The sequence below is a fragment of the Sceloporus occidentalis genome, unplaced genomic scaffold (assembly GCF_023333645.1).
Source record: "Sceloporus occidentalis isolate IW3139 unplaced genomic scaffold, rSceOcc1.0.p SCAF_368, whole genome shotgun sequence".
Classification (NCBI taxonomy): domain Eukaryota; kingdom Metazoa; phylum Chordata; class Lepidosauria; order Squamata; family Phrynosomatidae; genus Sceloporus; species Sceloporus occidentalis.
In genome coordinates this window covers 160,001-180,227 of record NW_028317348.1, presented here as the reverse complement: position 1 = coordinate 180,227, position 20,227 = coordinate 160,001, and the positions used below count along the sequence as shown (strand labels likewise).

Genomic DNA, 20,227 nt, shown 5'->3' with positions numbered 1-20,227 from the left:
ATTTTATCACAAGCGGTTTTTATCAGTAAGTGAAGAATTGTACGGTAATATAATTTTACATTACAACATTCCTAGTTATTCCAAATAAACAATCCATAAATACGACATCAACTCATTGAATATACAGCGATTCCTTCAGGGAAATTAATGGAATTATAATACCGGGCTTTAAGTCAGATCTAACGAGACCTCGTAGATTTAAGACTAAACCCCATAACCCTCATAACCCCCACCCTTTCTTAATTCGTAAATCACACAGCAAACCACCACGTGTACTTTGACTCATTTTGGGGAAAATAAGTGAGTTATGCATAAGAAAATCACTTCCCAATGCTGCATTTACATACATACATACATACATATGTTCGGTTTCCTTGTAAAAAATAAACTCCCTAATCCGATTTGGAAGGAATACAGATGCAGGAGAACAACCCTGATCCACTTCTCGTTAAAACCTTAGGAAAAAAAGGCAAATCGATAAATGCATTATTCAGCTCTTAAGAGCCAGGTATAGATTCATCAGCAGTCTTTCAAAACGAATTCTTAGTGTATGTGTTCCTGAGACAGAGTCATTTCTATAGGGTCTAAATGCAGGACCCCGGTGCGATATATGGTTGGACTGGACAGAACTATTTTGTTTGATATCTCAGACAGGGTGCACACTTTCCTTTTAGCCCTTTGTAGCCATAAAGGTGTAACTTGTAGTGTACTTTGCCTTGCTTTGTCCTATTGCTGTGAGTGATTTGATTTATTTTACACCGATTCGTAGGAATTGATTAAGTTTTTATTATATATTTTTATATTATTATGGAAGCAGATATTTATATATAAGGTGATCTGTTATATAGTCGCTTGTGTTGTGTTTCTTTGGAGATGCTGCTTGTTTGTTCAGAGGGTCCCTGGTGGAATGGAAGCCCCTCTGGGGTGCTATTTCGCAATCTCGGGCTCTCGCTATTGGTCAGTATGTGATCATATGCTGCAATTTCCTTCTGTCCCTCACTGGCACCCGGCCATCCCCCTTCAGCTAAAACCCAATCTCCGATAAACTACTAATAGCTAAACCACTTGGACTATAAAACACAACAAATCATAAAGCCAGGAAGCGCCGCTGCCTCCTCCCAATGAGTTCCTATTTTGTCAACTCCACTTTCCCGGTAACTCTGCCTGGTGGGCAGGAACCCTTCCTGGGTCAGATACCGTTATATTCTTCAGGCTATGCGGATCCTTTAAGACACTATCCTGCAGGCTACGGGGCCACTGGAGTCCAGGACAAGGGCTATGCTTCCTCTCCATATTACCAGCAGGCTAATGGGGCATACAGCAGGACAGCAGCTTGTGACTATGGCGCAGCTGGATTCTATAGGGACAAGGAGCCTTCCTGCGCCCTGTCCTCTATAGATGATCAGTCCCAGTATAACCAGGAGCAGCGCAAGCCGGACTGTGCGCACAGCAAGATGCTGTATGACGACCAAGACGACGCTAAGTGCTCCACGCCGGTTTACCCCTGGATGCAAAGGATGAATTCGTGTAACAGTAAGTTTCTTTTAAGTTTATTACCCACATGCCTTCCTCTTTTGCAGCAAAGCCAAGACAGCCATAAATCACATAGCTCTAGCCAAATGTGCATTTCTGTTTGATAAGATGCCATGAAGCTTAGCGAGCCTGCCTTTCTCTCACTTTCTTTAATACTTTTTTTCTCAGTTTCTCCCTCCTTCCCTCTTTCACAACCTGGATCTGTCTGACATCCATACAAACATCATGTCCCCCTAAATTTCCTTTTTTATTTACTAAACTTCCACAGACCTCTCCCTCCTTGTAGACAAGAGCTCCAGCTCTTTTTACTATACCACATTAGTTTCTTACACTTTTCTACTTTTCTTTACCATTCTGCACACTTTGCCTTCCAGTTTCCCTTCTTGTTCTCCACATTCAGTCATGTTTATCATGCCTCCTTTTTATTATCTAAATAACTGTAACTGTACATCAGATATACATTAGGAATGTATGTATGAATTGCTTTACAAGTGTAATCCAAGTATACTATAATGAATCACTCCCCAAAGATTGCTTAGGAGAGTGACTTATTGCCGGTTTAAGTGCAATATTCCCTTAGTAACAAAGTGAGGGTCCCCACATTCACAGATTCAGTTTCTCTGGCGCCCATTAGTCAGGATATAAAGTGTTGAATCCATTACAGCGCAGGACCTGTAACGATCAATACATTTCATTATGGCTTAAATGCTGAAACCTACTGTTATAACCTGCTAGTGAAACCGAGGAACACAAGCTGGATATAGACAGGAGCTTGAAGCCAGGAAGCAAACTTCTATACCTATGTAAACACCTATGTAAAAAGTTTACAATTTATATATATATATATATATATATATATATATATATATATATATATATATTTGTGAACCCACATGTATAAATTCAAGTATCAATATTATATATGGCCCTCATTCTTTCTCTATTACTCATGAAAAACATGTATAGTAGTGGCAAATATTTATTGTAAAGTTCTATAATAAAATATGTGTACGTAACCTGCATCAAAGACAGATAGATAGATTTAGGTGTGTAGAAAAAAAAATCCACATCGAACTTTTGCAGCTGCCATTCCACTGCATTTACGCATATACTGAACACACTGTTCATAATTATTGTGTTGTTATTAAATAGCAGCAAATATTGTTTTGCAAGTGAATTTTTCTAACGTCTTTCCGTGTGCAGGTTCAGTGTTCGGGCCCAGTGGGAGGAGAGGCAGACAGACCTACACCAGATACCAGACCCTGGAACTGGAGAAAGAGTTTCATTTTAACCGCTACCTGACCCGACGGCGCAGAATAGAAATAGCGCACTCCCTGTGTCTGACTGAGCGTCAAATCAAGATCTGGTTCCAAAACAGGAGGATGAAGTGGAAAAAGGAGAGTAAACTTCTCAACTCCGCAGTGCAGAGTGCAGGGGAGGAAGAAAAAGCCGCCGAGTGACAGCTACACCCTGTTCCACAATCCCTGTATCTTGAATAAATTATTGCAGCACAAAAGACTGGTAAAGAAAGAAACTAGTAACACAGATCTTCTGTCTTATCTACTACCTATGACGGCAGTCCGCAACAGTGACATTTACATTATATATATATATATACATAAATATATATATATATATACATATAATGTGCGTGTGTGTAATATATACATACTTTCGCGAGTCGCCTTGTTTAGGAGTGTCTTATGCACGGTTGGCATATTGAGTGTTCTGTCTGGTTTTTTTTTTTCTTTCATATCTACTGAAAGTAGAAGAAATTTGCTGCCTAGATTCAAATCGTGAAATGCTATATTTTATTATTTTTATGTCGTTGGTTTGTGATTTTTACTTGTAGTTTTTATGGGTAATGGTCTAATATGCTATGAAATTATTTTATTAATGTATTATGTTGGATAATAATATTCAATTGAACTGAACAATATCTCATGCATACTGCCATCCATACATTGTTACTACTGCACTGTTATACTGGAAGCACAAATAGTTTGGTGTCTGTATTTTTTAGCACATGGCCCCTGGGAATCCAGACTGACCAAACATCCGTTATCATTAAAACATTGGCTGTCTTCCTGTACATTCCCAACATTAAAAATAAGAGGTATCATAAATAGAAAAAATACACATTAATTTTACCAGCTCAGCATCTGCACATCTCACTAATCCAATTCTATGATGTTAAGGATGCAGCTTGTTTGAGATATTTCATTAAATGTTTTGCTGAAATTAAACCTATTTTGTCTGTATATGTGGGACTGGGAAATAATAAATGCTTTTATGTGTTTTTGAGGGGTTTTTATCTTGCATTTTCTTGGAGAAAAACTAATTTATTCACTATTATTTTGCGGTAGTATTATAAATCATTTATAGGTGCAGATCACATTACTTATTAAATCTCCGCTAGAAAATCACTGTCATTTAATTACTGTCTGTTGTCTGCTTATCATAAAAATCGAATTTAAAAACAGTTTTAACGATAATAAATAAATGACCGTGTGAGGACTGCAAGATTGGATGCAAGGAAAGGTTTAAGGTTAAATCTATATTTTTTTTTTCATGGGGATTCATTATTGTAATTAAATACGAAGCATTATAAAGTGTCCCAATGTCATGATCACCAATTCTCGAAATGCCAGGTAGTTTTTTCTTTAAACCCAATCATACACACGCGAACCATAACCAACACAAGTCGCCTTTACTTCACATGCCTATTGTTCACTTATTGCATTATCTACTCCTTAACATTATGAACTAAATGCATATACGTCTCTTCTCTCGAAGATTAGATGCGCTAGATATATACTATTAATCAATTAGGTGTCTATTTTAACTCAACGCGTTGTTTTCCAACTAGGATGCGTTTATTTTTATATAGAAGAGGATTGGGTTTCTATAAATCGACTTTTTTATCATTGGGTTAAGTCAATTATATTTATTATTTTGCACCCGAAATAATGTAACATTTTATCTCTTAATGAGTTGCTATTAAACAAACGCATACCTATTTTAGGAAGCCTTAAATATATGGACCGAATGAGCCTATATATCTAATTTTTTGGGTGTGTACTAAGTGCAAGTTCCCAGTATCTCCGGTAGGTGGCGCGGTTTGCCAACATGCAGAGAGCTTTTTCCCAGTGATTTTTTGGGAGCTGCACATTGACTTGGGCCTAACGATTCTCAGATCGTCATTATTTGTAACCATAGAGCATGAATTACCTCTTGAGGTCATCAGTGAGAATTTACGACTGGTCAACAAAAGCACGTGATTTCCAAACGCACCCACACCCCCATATTTGGCCGCATACATAGCAAAACGAAGTACAGTGCATTGCTATAATTCATTAATACATCATAAATCGTGAGACACAGGGTGATCCACAAATCAAGCCTCCAAAATCACCCAAATGAGTTCCTACTTTGTGAACTCGTTCTCAGGGCGCTATTCTAATGGCCCCGACTACCATGTGTTAAATTATGGAACTGGCAGCAGCAACGTGAACGGATCTTACAGGGAACCAGGCAGCATGCAGCCTACTTCTTATGGTTACAACTACAATGGTATGGACCTCAGCGTCAGCCGGGGATCCGCTTCCAGCAGCCACTATGGGGATAGCTCAGAAGGGTTTCCATCTCAGGAGAGCAGGTTCAGAGCAGCCTCCAGCTGCCCTATTTCCTCCCCAGAGTCCCAGAGCCACGGGGGAAAGAGCGAGCCTCCATCGTCAGACTCAGCCACCTCAAACACCCATTTCACAGAGGTAGAGGAGACCAGTGCATCCTCAGAAACAGAAGACGCCACCCCGAGAACCAGCACCAGTATCAGCCGGGCTCAGTCACAAAGCAGCCCCCCTGGAGGAGCCAGAGCAGAGGGTCAGACGCCACAGATATTCCCCTGGATGAGGAAGCTGCACATTAGTCACGGTACCGCTGCTTTTTTTTACTTTCCTTTTGGCAGGGGCTAAGACGAAAACAACCGTTTGTATTTCTTATTGGTCAAGATACGGGTGAATCAGGAAAGGTGAGATAGGATTTCTGCTCAATGCAAATATATGCAAGAAATAAACATAATATTGTTGTACAAAGAGAGCTACGATGTGCTGGGAAATGCTAGCCCGGGCGATATATGAAGCTTTCTAGAATCCCTAAAATAAATGCATTTATTTCAACAATAAATACTTTAGTATAATGAGGTATTATGGGAGTAGCAAGCTATGTATCGTGTACTTTAAATCGTTACACTGTAAATTATAATATAACGCAGTAATACAGTGCATTGTGTTATATTAAACACAATAAAATAATATAATGCCGAATGCTCCCATAAAATCACATTTACGGAGAATGGGGAGTAAAATCTAAAACGCAAGTCTAAAAGTACAGGTCAGTATGTGTGTAAAGGTGCATTGCTATTGTTTGCTACGGAAGCTATGTAGTTTGCTAGATCGCTAGTACAGGTGTGAGTGGGTTGGGGATTAAGAACTGAAAGGCTGTGTGGAATGATTGTCTAATAACCCGAAACGTTGTCCTCATGATCCAGACATGACAGGTCCTGATGGAAAGCGGGCGAGAACAGCTTACACCCGTTATCAGACCCTGGAGCTGGAGAAGGAGTTTCATTTCAATAGGTACCTGACCAGGAGAAGGAGGATTGAGATAGCCCATGCCCTGTGCCTGTCTGAGCGTCAGATCAAGATCTGGTTCCAGAACAGGAGGATGAAATGGAAAAAGGATAATAAATTGAAAAGTATGAGTCTGGCCACCACAGGCAATGCCTTTCAGCCCTGAGGGGACAGCAGCCCATTTTCTGGACTGTACCCAGGTCAACTACTGGGGGAATTCTTGGCATGTCGGTATTAAGGACACATTAAAGGGGAGTCCTCCAATGGACTGCACCCCTGTCTCATTTCTAGTTAAACTCAATGCTCTCATTTTCCGGTGTTGTCCTAAATGTTTGTGACCGTGACATGATGCTGCTTTTGGAGAACATCGCATGTTTATTAAAGCTCTTATATGGTATAACTTATTTATAATTAATGAAAAAAATACATTTTATGTTTACAGGTTGGAATTTTCCGTATCAGCCCAGATAGGCTATGAATGCACTAAAAAGGCTCCTTTTTTATCAATGTGAAGTCTTGTAGTTTTAGCCGTTGTTTTTAAAGTTTCACTGTGTATATATTTTATTATTGTTATTTTAATTGACTCTTTTTAGACTCTTAAGCGGAATATGTCCGCTGTGTTTACTTTCGCCCTGTATGTTTAGACATATAGGTGATATGTGTTGGGGAAGTGTGTCACATGTTATGTAAAGGTACCTGTCGTGTTTGGCTGACTGGGGGATATAAAATCCATTTTTTTGTATTTGTTTGTAGAATAAATAAAAAGTTTCTGCTGTATAAAAAAGTTTATCGTGTCTATTCATGTGTCTGTATGTGTACATTTACAGCTTCAAAAATATCCTTCCAGCAGCCTTTTAATTTTGGTTTTTCATTTTATTATTTTTATAAATTCAAAAAAAGAGTTTTATAACCAAAATAAAAAACTAAAATAGCTTCTATATTGTATTGCCTGGAATCCTGAGCTGTGTAAACATATCGTAAGTATGTACTAAGTCCATTACTTTTTTCTGAAGTCACCAACAGTCAAACCCAAACGGTCATACTCTACCAACATCACAGGAAATTATGATTTTTTTTAGCAAAAGGTGAGATTGTGAACTTACCCAATGTTTGCGTTCTGTGGGGCCTTCTAGAAGCCTCTAGGCGCAGGCTAACACCACAGTCCTGTTCGCCCATTTTTAGTAGAAGCAAAGTCCATCCGAAGTAGGTATGACATTTACATGTCAAATGGGTTCGTTTTTATCTAGAAGTTAGATCGTAAAAATCGGCCAGACCTCAGACAGATACCCCCTCACTGGCTCTCAAAAGTCACGTGAGGTCCATAAAGTTAGGTTTATGGTTTTAGGGAGTTGACAATGTACAATATAATTCACATTCTCCGGAATGTTAAGTGACAGTTTAACAGGCTGGTGAGGGACGCTGTGAGTATTTTAGCAGATGAGCTTCTAGAGAGAATATCAGACTGTGAGGGTTTACTGCAGAAGACCAGAGGATCCACAAAAAGTAAGTTTTACACATCTATATCCTATAGACGTTAAAAGCTGTGGAAAACATTGCGGAATTTGCTGTTCTTTAACTGTTGTCATATTTGCTACAATATCTACACGTTATGATACGTTTTTTAAAAAATAGAAAATAAAAAACCCAGATACTGAGATATTAAGACTAAGCATTACAGCAACACAAGGAGTGCTGGGCTGAATTTGCAACCCCTCTGGAACCTGTAGGGACCTGTAAGCGGGACCTTTCACTGTATGTCCCTCAATGTCTGGTCTTCAAATATATTGACATTAGAACTTGAAAAAACCTGTAAAGAATATTTATTTGACACTATCAGTAGCCTGACAATAATATTGACAATTTAGTTTTTTCCAGGGAGCAGTGACCCCTGCATTGGAAATATATGAATTGGTAAAGTGCAAGCAATTGCTTGTGTTTAAGTTTAACGAGTCTTGGGATGAATCTAGAGACAATAATTTTTTTTACAAAACTAATGGAAAAATAATGTCTCATAGACTGATCTACTATTTTTGCCACCAACAGAAAAATAACACTTTTGCTTTCTAAGCTACATATTGGGGGGTCGGGTATAAATGTGTATGAATAAGTGTATATGTGAGTGCGTTCGAAGGACATACGGACTTGTACATATGAGTTTATATATATATATATATATAAATATATATTATATATATATATATATATATATATATATATATATATATATATTCTTTTCTTAGTATAAAAATATGTATGAGGGAAAAAACGTTTATAATTCTATATATGTATACAGTTCATATACCGAGCGTACAGGGGTAAAATCTGGTTTGGGTTCTGAATTTACAGTTGACTATTTGCGGTAATGCAAAATGGATTATGTAGCAAATTACAGACGACTAATCCTCTAAAACTCGTTTATTGAGTCTCATTAGCCTATACTGTATTGTTGGTTATTGGTTACAGGTTATTGTTATTTCAACAAAAGTCATAATTTACTAGAATCCCGGGTTGCCATCGTTATATATTATTGTTATTTCCCGTTTCTGGGTGTTAGTTTTAAGTCGCAGGCTGTTATATTAGGCCTCTAGGTTTTCTCGGCATTTACGTGTATTAGTGAATCCATCCGTGTAGCTTCAGGGTGGGGTCACGGGTGGGTTTAGCACAGACTGCACCTCCCCCCCTTCCTTAAAGCAGAAAGTTGAGTGGGTGTTTTGTGCTCTCTTCCAGGCGGAAGGAGTGTTACAAAGTAAACAGGAAAGCTGGGAGAAGGTTGTGCAGACAGGGTTTTTTTTACTGCAATTTACCCCAGTTTCCTTTTACTTTATGGCAGGTTTTTTTTCATTTTAACATGAAAAATACTTGGGAATGTTATAACTAACCTACACGCTTAATCCATATTACACTGCCTTAAATACAGCTATATAAGCGTGTCATTAACATGAAAAACACACACACACAGCACGTGTGTCATAGATCTTGTGTATAAATGTATTTTCCTTCCTTGTATATTAATTATACATTTCCTTTATCCTGTTATTTGTCAAAACCACATCTGTCTATGCCCTTTATGCCAGTGTGTAAATTGCAGTTATTCCATTATTTTAATGCACATATATATCCCTATATACATGTGTTTCTGTAAGTGCATTGATGGGTGATTTCATTTATCTATGCAATATTTGCTTTTAGTTTCTCCTGTCAGTAGCAGAGGGTTTAAAAGGATTGATCCATCATTTACATCTATAATTTGATCAGTTTTCTGAGCTTGAAGTGTTTTATCTGCAGATCGATGGGAAAACAGGATTTGTAACATTTGTATTAATTAAGATATGGTTTCTATCAGTTTAGGACTGTGTAGATCTCCTGTAACAAATTATTGTATTTTTGGGGTGGGGGATTTCGAAAGATCTCCTGCTTTATTTCCCAGAAAGGCTTAAACAAACGCCATTATATTCACATTTTACGTTTATTATCTATTTTACCAAGAAAGATTTTTTGCAGTGTCGCGGTTAAAGCTGCGTCAAAAGACCTGCATCAGAAATTCGCATTGCGTCACTGGCCACCACCGCAGCATCAGGCTTGCACTTTTACCCCCGGAGCATTTCATTTATGTTCTTGAACCCTCGTTCACCTTTTGCTATAATGTTGCTGGAATTAACATTTTCAATAATTGCCAGCGTGTTCCCTTCTCTTTCCTTTTAATGCGACAAAACTTGGTGAATCCAAATGTGTGGGATGTTTTATTTGGTTGTAAGTGAAGTGATTGAAATTTGGTAAACGATTTAATTAGGAATATCAAATGAAAAGCAAAAGAGGCTCAAATGAGTTGAAAAAGCACAGCTATTCTCAACGATTAAATCGACATTTTAGTAGGATAATGGGGTTTGCATGCTGAATGGGAGAAGCGCTGCTCATACGCCATTAATTATTCATGTATAAGGATCATTGCGAGGTCAGCAGACTTGTGCACAAGCAGAGCACCAAGCAAGAGCCGTGCCTCCTATACTGGGCATCTTAACCCACATCGGTAACTGTGCAATCGGGCTAATGGCTTCATAACGACGTATTTTATCCTGTAAAGTAGCCATACATCTAACACATTCTGTGCACTTTATAAGTCTTGCTTTTATAACATAGAGCTATAAGGCAACGGTGCGTATTAACAGTTAGCATTAGTTGGATACTAATGAATTAAATTCGCTTTTTCGATACCAGGGGGGATTTGAGGTGAGATGAGACTAAAAATAGTCACATTTTATTTAATGCAATTAAGAAGAAAGAGTGAAGGTCTTGAGTCTGCAGTACCTTTAACTGACCAGCAGAGCCCGCTTCAGACCTTGTTCATAGCTATCATTCTGGAACACTTACCCCATGGTCACATACTATCTTATGCTAAATACAAATGCACATGTATGCATCAACCTGAAAGCGAGGAACTTATAAATGGTTAAGCTTATTTCTTACTGTTGGTCATTCTGTATTTAGTTAATAGAATTCACACAGACATACCATCAATATTAGCATGAACACGACCATCTAATATCGCATGAAACAAAATAACGTTCACCAGTATTTTCTCCCACCTGGTGTGGTACATATAAAGAATCGTACGGTATTCTCAGAAGAGGCCAAATTGCAGGCTGTCTGTTGTAAACTGAAGGAAGCCTGCCAGAGGCTTGTTAGCACCATATTATAGTTCATTGGGGTCAAGAAGTGCAGGGTCAAAAGTTTACGCTGTGCCTGACTCAATACTGCAGCACAACAGATCTATAACCAGAGACCTAGAACCCCATGCAGTGTCAGGGAAAAATAAAGAGTGCACTTCTGCACTAATACTGACGTATTATATATACGGATCTAATTTAACTCATTTTGGTAGACACAAAATCCCGAAAAAAACTAGTAAGTGATATTTAATAATTTGGACCCAAACATGTTGTGAAAAAAATAAAGAATTGCTTCTTCATCGTTGTTGGCACGTTATGTATAAGGCTCACATATACAGAGCCACATAATCTTATAAGGGTTATTGTTAACCAATTATTGATACATTTATTAATAAGGAGAACGTAATGGCAGTTTGTTTCATAAACCCAAACTTTAATGCAGTATTACAAGGGTAATACTTAAATGCACTAGAACCACGAGAAATTGATAATGGTCCACACATCCACTCATTAATAAATTGCTACAGGATTACTAGACTGGGTGACTGGAGTCGCATGTAGAGTACAAATGCGCTATTGGTATAATCCATAGGACAACGCAGCCAGTATAGTGCCCCACATATACACACCTACTTATATAAAGTTTGTTGGAAACAGTAGGGGCATATGGCCATCGATAAAGGAACGTTGTTTTAATGGGATAGACAAATAGTACCAGAGACAGGAAAGGCATCCACACTTTAACAACTCACAAAATCAATTATACCAGAGAAAAAAATGGGTAGAGCTCCTTCTACACAAAACTCACTTAGTAAAGTGCTCATAATCGAACTCACGCACAAACCGATATGTAACAACAAAACAGTAACTGTCGCAGATTGCTCTAAAGTAAATTCTGTTTAATGCCATCAGAAACCCGCGTATTGTTTAATGGGTGATTTAACGAATATTTCTTTCTTTGAATCTGTTTATTTACTTATTTACACTGTTTGTCTTGATATAATCACAATCATGACCATTAAACCTAAATAAATTGTATATATATATATATATCTATATATCTATATATATATATAGATAGATATATACATATCTATCTATCTATCTATCTATCTATCTATCTATCTATCTATATATATATATATATATATATATATATAATATGAATTCTTGAATTCCCCCTAATTGCTGTTAATAATTTGTTTATTATTATTAACATTTATTGTTGCATTTTGACAACACAACAACAATGCATATAAGTAAAGAAGATTAGAGAGGCAAGGAAAATAAAATCACAAATTAAACAATAATCTTACTCCTAATTATAATTGTATACTTATAAATAGAATCAAATACTGGAAATGTTGAAACCACAGATATCAATGTATATGTATATGTATGGTGTTTTTTATTTCATAACAATAATTATATTAAATATCTAGTTGAGCATAAAATAAGTAAGTTTTAAATAATAATAATAATAATACATTTGTTATTACCGCTTGATGAATGGTTAGGTTTACTTATTCAATATATCTATAATTGATTTGAAGGAAGATTGGCGTTATTTTAAAAAGCAAAATTGAATATCAAATTCTGCGTCTTATTTGTTGCCACCGGCAGCAAATATACTACATGAAAATTGGCAAATCCTGTGATTACTCTGTGTTTTTTGCCAGTTCTGCTTTTTTCCTCTAAGTACTGATTTAATTCGAAGCAACAATTAAAGCGAGTTCAGCGTGGAGTGGGAGAGGCTAGTACAGGGTGAATCGCAGGTCATAGCGTGTAAGTAATATGAAAATGCCACAGGGATTCACACACCACGCCTGGCAGTTTAACAAAGGCTAACAAAGGTATGAGATTAATACCCTTAACAAACGTGCGATAACTTCTCATAAGGCCTGTTACTGACCACAGGAAGGAGCACAGTGCTGCAAGACATTATTATTGCAGCAAATTAAAGGTCTAGGTGAAGGCAGGAAGAGGAGTGAGAGGTGGGAGCTTAATGTCAACTTTACTTGCGGCCAAATGCCTTTTTTTATGAAGGGAGGGAAAGGATCCAGAACTGGAGTTGCAGCATCCACCAAGGTAGGTGAGGTTCATTGGGAGAACAGGGGATATTGATGGAAGGCAGCAGGAGGGCATGATTCTGCTGGGTGCAGGTCCGGGCAGTTCAGGTTGAAAGGTACATTGAATGACTGGGAAGAACAAGATTTTAACCATTTCATTCCGGTACGGAAACATATGGGTGCTTCACGATTCAATTTAGTAATTTCTATCACAATACAGGTACAAAAAAATGCTAGAATTATTTAGTTCCACCTAGTGGCAGGGTTAAAGAGAATAAGTCTCCCTTTTTTAAGGGGGCTTAATAGCGTTTTTTTATACCATAAAAGAATGCACCACTAATTTTTGTATGTATATATATATATATATATTTATATATATATATATATATAATTCAAAACAGCTTTTTTTAAAATTATGAATATATTTGTGTGTGTATATATATATATGTGTGTGTATTCAGCACACACACATTCACACACACACATATATATATATATATATATATATATATATATATATATATATATATATATATATATATAAAATCTAAAAAGGCTGTTTTGAATAGATTACCGTGTTTGCACATGTATGCATATATAGATACACATATGTGCTTAGTTAAATTAATACTAATATTAGTGTCACGCAATTCTTATTTGTTAATTGGTGTTCTCAATATGTAATTATTTTACTAAGATGTACATAAAGATTTTGCTAAAAAGTACTTAAATTGATTGTTTGAAACAGCTTTGGAAATTGATACATAATTTATTTAAATTTTCTAAATACCTGAACATGAATTCATAGATTGATGCATTGATTCTTCCCACTGTATAAAACATGGAATTACTATGTGCTAAATAATGTATCGCCTGAGTACCTGGAAAAAGTTTTTTTGGTTCTCATTTATATAAACAACACAGATATCAATCGGTTTATTTACTCAATATACATTTTGCAGTTGATTATATATACTTGCATATTTATTAGTTACTTCAGAATCCTTTGAATGTCTGCATGTAGTTTATATATATACGGTATATTTATCTTTTTTTTAACAAAAAAGGAATTATGAAGTGCCCAAAGTCCCCAACTTCGACGAAATATTGCATTTTATCTGTCTGAACATTAATGTGCTTGCATTAGAAGGTTTATTGTGTTGCTCTACAGAGACGCACGTGGAAATTACAGATTTGTCTGTCTTCTGTATGTACCCTGTAGATCCGAATTTGTGTGATAAAAATAATGTCACAAATTCGTGTCTGGGGGGATATGCAGTTGACACAAACGCTACAGACGCAAAGAAACAAGGATGTGACGCATATTTTGCACAATGAATTAAGCGTTTTATGACTTAGTTAATTTAGAAAATGTATGCATCTGAGTAATCTCTGGATCATATCAATGCTTTAGCTGTTTTGGGTGGATTCAAGCATTACAGATAATCATTAATGACGATTGGGTGGGCTGCTTATACTGCTAGATCCACGCACTGTCTGTGTTTTTTAGACTTTATATTCTCTATTAGGATCATATTCTCCAACGTGCCTAAATGCTGAGTGTGTTTTAGCCTTGAAATTGGCAGTTTAATATTGTACCTAAAAGGAATTTAGTAAAGCAAGAATTCCCGAATTAGTTGATGAATTTTCTATCGATCTAATGCAAGACTTATTTATCTCTGACAAAGTCCTCTGCAAACCGTCCTCTGCATTCACAAGAGACAAAACTATAGCCATAAAATCTGTTATTTTGCCCCAAAACGCCTCTCTCTCATACAGTAACCTGAAGGAGACTGCAATTTAATTTAGAAAATATGTTTTTAGGGTGAATGAATTAAATATTTCGATTTATGCAGGTTTAAGGGATTCAACCTTTTTTTAATCTACAGGGACCATAGAAGGTAGCTGAAGGGCGGGTAGTTAATTACTGGGGGAGAATAAACTGACTGGTGTTACTGGGAATGTGGAGCACGTTTCCTTATCCGGGGATGGTGAAAGCGTTCCCATTGGCTCTGGGTGTCACATGCTAAACCCAACTTTGTTCACTTGACAGTAAGTAGGAGGGTTTTACCAAACAGGAAAACGACTAGGACTACAGGAATAAATTGTACATGGGTTTGGGTGCAATTCAAACAAATAAATGAGTATGAGCTCGTTTCTGATTAGTTCCAATTATGTGGACCCCAAGTTTCCACCGTGTGAGGAGTACTCTCAGACTGATTATCTGCCCAGCCACTCTCCGGAATATTTCAGCAGCCAGAAGAGGGAAAGCAGCTTCAAGCAATTGGTGACCTACCCCCGATCAGCCTGCTCCAGCCAACCCTACCCTCCCTGCCCGGGCTCCGGGCTCCAGCCTTCTTTATTATCCCCTCGGACTCACCCCCCAGCTGGACTGATCCCTGAAGACAAGCACCACTGCCAGTCCAGCATCCCCAATTCGCCTCCATCCTGTAGCCAAATGTCTTTGGACAGCAAGCCCACAGCCTCTGCATGCCAGGACCCGGTGGTGTACCCATGGATGAAGAAGGTGCACATCTCCAGTGGTAAGTGAAGCAGTTCTTATTTCTCTTCCATCTATGCCACTATTTAGAAAATGGCCGTCCTCTAGATTTACGATCTACTGTTTGCAGGGCAGTATAATTACATCCTCCATAAATTTTTATTGCCTTGCTTGGCCAACAGCTTTTGAAGTAGAGTTAACATTCCTCTTAAATTTCTCCAAAGCCCCTTTTTAGTACTCTGGGCCTTCCTACATTAAGGTTTTATGCTTTGCTAATTTGTGTTTAAGTGGCAGATTGGGTAAACTTTCACTGCTTCCTGTCACTTTAACGTTCTGTTGTTAGAAAGTATGACAGTAGCAAGGAGTTAACAGCCTTATAGCATAAAACAGACCTTTGAGTGAAATGTGTGGTTTGGGAATAGCCCAGGGGGTTAAATTAAACAAACAGCTCGCATACAAAACTGCTCTTCTCTTGCAGTTTATTAGCCATAAAACACATTAGTGAAACATAGTTTGCATTGTATGTGATTTTTTGTTGCAGCCAATTCTACTTATTCTGGAGGAGAAGCCAAGCGCTCCAGGACAGCATACACCAGACAGCAAGTGCTGGAACTGGAGAAGGAGTTTCATTATAACCGCTACCTGACCCGCAGACGAAGGGTAGAGATTGCGCATACATTGCGTCTCTCTGAGCGTCAGATCAAAATCTGGTTCCAGAACAGGAGGATGAAATGGAAAAAGGACCACAAGCTCCCAAACACCAAAATCAGATCAAACCCCTCTACAAGCCTCTCAGTGGCTGGAGTGTCCCCCAACAAGACCAAAGGGACCCCTGTGTGACCATGAAGCCCCTCAACACAGTACCCAGGACTTATTTTAAAAAAACTGTATATATATATATATAAACTATTTTTTATTTATATAAAAGGGGATGCTCTGTTAGGAGAAGCAGGCTTGGCTTTGTTCCTCGCCTCATTTCGGGAGAAGCCTATAGATAGATTTCAGATTTGGAGAAGATAGATCTATGTTTCATCTTTAATCACGCCAAACTCTGGCCCATTTGTCATGTTTACACTGCGGTACAAAGGATGAACCTCGTCTGACAAAACCGACGCTCACTTTAATAAATGAGGCTCCCTTGTTTTACTGGGACTGTTTTTTTCCTACTCCTTTGTGCCTCGGTAGAATGTTCTGTGGCGGTTCTGACATCCATGAACGTAACATGATATATATAGAGAGCCAGCTCTTGTGGGAAGGGTCTTATCACTGTTAGTACTAATAATAGTTAGCTAGTTTATTGGAAACCTGGGACCTGGTACTAGTCTATGATCACGAACTGCCATCACCATTGGGTATCCAGAATCAGGCCTAGTGTTGATTGTGACCCATAGCATTGAAGCCTTGACGTGCTGTGTTTTTTTTCATTCCATGATATAAATCTAACCTAGCAAAAAAAGAAAGTCACATTCAAGGGGCCTGACAGACAAAGGATTAGTAACATCAAACATTATTACATAGCTGCCAGCTCTCCCTTTAACTTCTTTGCCCAAGTCCAATTTGAAGCTGCCCTTGATTGCTGTAAATATTGATAAAATAATAAATATTTTTGTTCTCACTTGGATGTCGTGCTTGTTTGTATAATTAAAATGTTTGATTTGTTTGTGTCGCCCTGACCTGCAAGTCACTTTATCAGTAAGTCCTCTTTACCTTCACATTAAGACATATTAGTTCAAGTTTTCTGTAACACAACTACATAATGACTAGAACTATCCCTTTGCAAATAGCACTTCAGTAAAACTGAGAGTTTGTTGTATACTTGAGTCCTCCTCCAGTCATTGAAGGGGTATCCATCTTGTATAAGGAGCACTCTCTACGTTTAATACAATAATGAGACTCTCTTTTGCACAGATGTTTCTCGGTGTATCCAGGTTTTCTGAGTGTTTTTATATTACAAAGGAGCCTGGCCACTGCTATAGCTCAAACTCTGACAAGCAAATAGATAATCAACAAGACAAATGAGTTCTTTTGTGACACGGATCTTGTATTAATTTTCATTTTCTTTCTCATATCGACTTTCATTGCAGAACTAAATACTGTTTTTCTGTAATTGTATTTTTTTTAACAAATAAGTGGTATTTTAATTTCATATTAACCGTTGGCCACGTGCTTGTTTATATTTGCAATATTGAAATATTCATAAAGCTGATTATATGTATGAAATTCGATGGGATAATCTAGTTTTTTTTATATCGTTTCCCAGACTATAAAAATATTTCTTACATAATTTAATAGTTGAACACCAATATTCAGCTTTATGTAGTGTCAAAAGTGCTTTTAAAAACACTTTCTGTAGAACCATATCACAAAATAATTTATGTGTGAATCTAAAAAAACTTGAGCGAATACTATTAAATCAACCTATAATTATGCCAGTTTATTTAAAAAAAAACAAAAACATCTGCTACCGAAGTCGGAATATATATTCGCATTTTACTTTGTCTGGAATAAAAGATTATATTTTGTGAAGAGATAAAGGCTTTTGGACAGCTTTCTCAGTTGAATCTAAATTTCACAACCATTATTTGCAGACAGAGGCCAAAGAAAAATGTGAGAATTATACAGAAAAATCATTAATCACTTCTTTAAAAAAAATACTTACTCTGTGTCTTTGTTATTCAACAGCAAATCTGTGAAGACCGTCTGTTGAGAGGAAAAAAAGGTGCAGGCGACTTCTGGATTCTTCTGAGAAACACAGGATTAGATCATCCAGTGTTTTGCTGTTCCTTTTTTTCTATTTCCACTTTGGAAAACTTATCCAAACATGACTTTAAAATCAGTCCTGGGATCAAGGCCCTGGATCGCACAAGGTAACACAGCCCTGTCATACTAACTACTTTTTTTCATTATTTTATTGGGTCCTGGCATAAGTGTCTGTTTTAATATAAAATTCTCCTTCGAATTTTCTGTGAACCACATGTGAATTTCTGGACGAAAAGTCGACCAGTAAACCAGATATTTGGTAACAATATCAACCTCGAGATGAATTATTCATTCATTAAAAAAAAAACAGGGCAGTAATTTGTAGCCAATATATTGACCAGCGAAACAAATACTTAATTCTCGATTAAACAGGCACTTATCTGTGTCCGGAAAATACGAAATTCCTTAATAATACTCAGTTTTAATGATTTACGCATGCTTTTTTTCTCACATTTGCCACGATTTGTGCGTTAAGGTTTAAAAGTGTTAAGTGCCGGTCAGCTGAGAAAATACAGTAGCAGATATGCCTTATAAGAATAAGACTGTCTTCCCAAGGGATTTCCCAAGAGAACCCCGCTGCTGTCTGCTTGTTTTAGGTAAACTGCGTTCATTTTGGGCCAAATAAATGTACGTACGGGAAAAAGAGAAGTCCAAAGAATGCGGGAGGGATGAGCTAAGAGTTCATCTGCAGGGCAAGTTAGTATAATAACTGAAGTCTGCACCAGTGACCTCTTTGAGACTGGACAGAGCATTATTCTGCTTCTGCTACACAGAACAAGACAGTAGAAATTAAACTTTGACCACTTCCAGAGGCCTAGGGCTGATCTAGAGCTGCGATATTGACCTATTTGCACATTTATAGGTCCACATACAGTGGTATATAGCGAGTTGTTTCTAGAATCTCTCTAGTTTTTAAACTGTGTAAACCTGGTTCACACTAAATGCAAACATGTATTAGATAGAACACACCTAGAAAGTCTGAAATGTAGTGATATTGATTGTGTATAGCTAAGGACCTGCCGGCACTTGACACAAACACATCTATATATATATATATACATACCTATATATATATGCAACCATTTGATATACCTATTCAAAAATCCTAAAAAAAATTTGATTCTGAAAATAATGTGTAATTCATTCGATTAATAAATTTAAGAGCATATTCTTGACATAAACATAAAATTAACATCGGTTTATGTAAAACAAACAATACATATTTTTTTCTTTTGTTCTGGAGACCTAGCCTCTTGAAAGAAAAATTAAATATACGAGGACTTATAAATAGCCGCGTTTCAGATGTGTTTGCAGCACTTGATAATAAAGTTCACACATACAGTGCACAAAATTAAATAAATATGCAACTTAACAGAGAGGTTAAAAAAGGAAGCTTTGGATGCTCAGACCCCAGTAAGATGAGAGAGATTCCTTATTGTTCTAAGGAAACAGCCATGGGGTAGGATTTTTTTTTCAGCTCCTTTTCCTCAGTGACAGATTTATGATGACCAATAAAAAGCAGCTTGTTTAAATTCCTAAATCAATCTCCCTTTCTCATTACATAAACCTAAGTTTTATCTCCCAAAAAATGCTTTGAAGATCTCACCCACAGGTCTAACGACTCCCTTTGGTTTTCTACAATCTTGATGTGAGTTTAGAAGTTGTTTTTTTAAGACAATTTCAGCATCAAATAAAATAATTTCACCAGTTCATATTTTATTAATCCAGGGTAAGTGTTTAAAATCAAACGAAATAAGGGCTCCTTGTATGCCTGTAAACCATAAAATATCGCCAATTTACCATTCCAGAAGAGAGTCATCACATAAGCTATTGTTTGGCTATTGTTTGTACAGGCACTAATACGGGGATCTAATCTCTCCGATGTTATTCTGGAACGAAAGATATAATAATATGGGGCTTTTACCATATATGTAGGTTACGTTTTATTATATGATATATTCCCTTTTTGATAGTTTTACAAGCAATTATAGGCACACACCATAATACTTTGAAAGTATCGAATGGGGAACAGGATCTTTGCCAGTTTAGGTATTGCATGAGGAATGG

At 37.1% G+C, this 20,227-nt stretch overlaps 2 protein-coding genes and 1 pseudogene across 2 annotated transcripts; all 3 read left to right on the top strand.

The window, feature by feature from the left end:
- Nucleotides 1-1,121: 1,121 nt before the first annotated feature.
- LOC149273547 (homeobox protein Hox-B6-like) lies at nt 1,122-2,993 on the top strand. The gene is made up of 2 exons (XM_089506180.1): nt 1,122-1,533; nt 2,737-2,993. The coding sequence occupies exons 1-2, from the start codon at nt 1,122-1,124 to the stop codon at nt 2,991-2,993; spliced, it is 669 nt and encodes a 222-aa protein (XP_089362306.1).
- A 1,959-nt stretch (nt 2,994-4,952) lies between these two features.
- LOC149273546 (homeobox protein Hox-B5-like) lies at nt 4,953-6,330 on the top strand. The gene is made up of 2 exons (XM_089506172.1): nt 4,953-5,466; nt 6,083-6,330. The coding sequence occupies exons 1-2, from the start codon at nt 4,953-4,955 to the stop codon at nt 6,328-6,330; spliced, it is 762 nt and encodes a 253-aa protein (XP_089362298.1).
- Nucleotides 6,331-15,040: 8,710 nt separating this feature from the next.
- On the top strand, nt 15,041-16,240 carry LOC149273545 (homeobox protein Hox-B4 pseudogene; annotated as a pseudogene).
- Nucleotides 16,241-20,227: the final 3,987 nt, after the last annotated feature.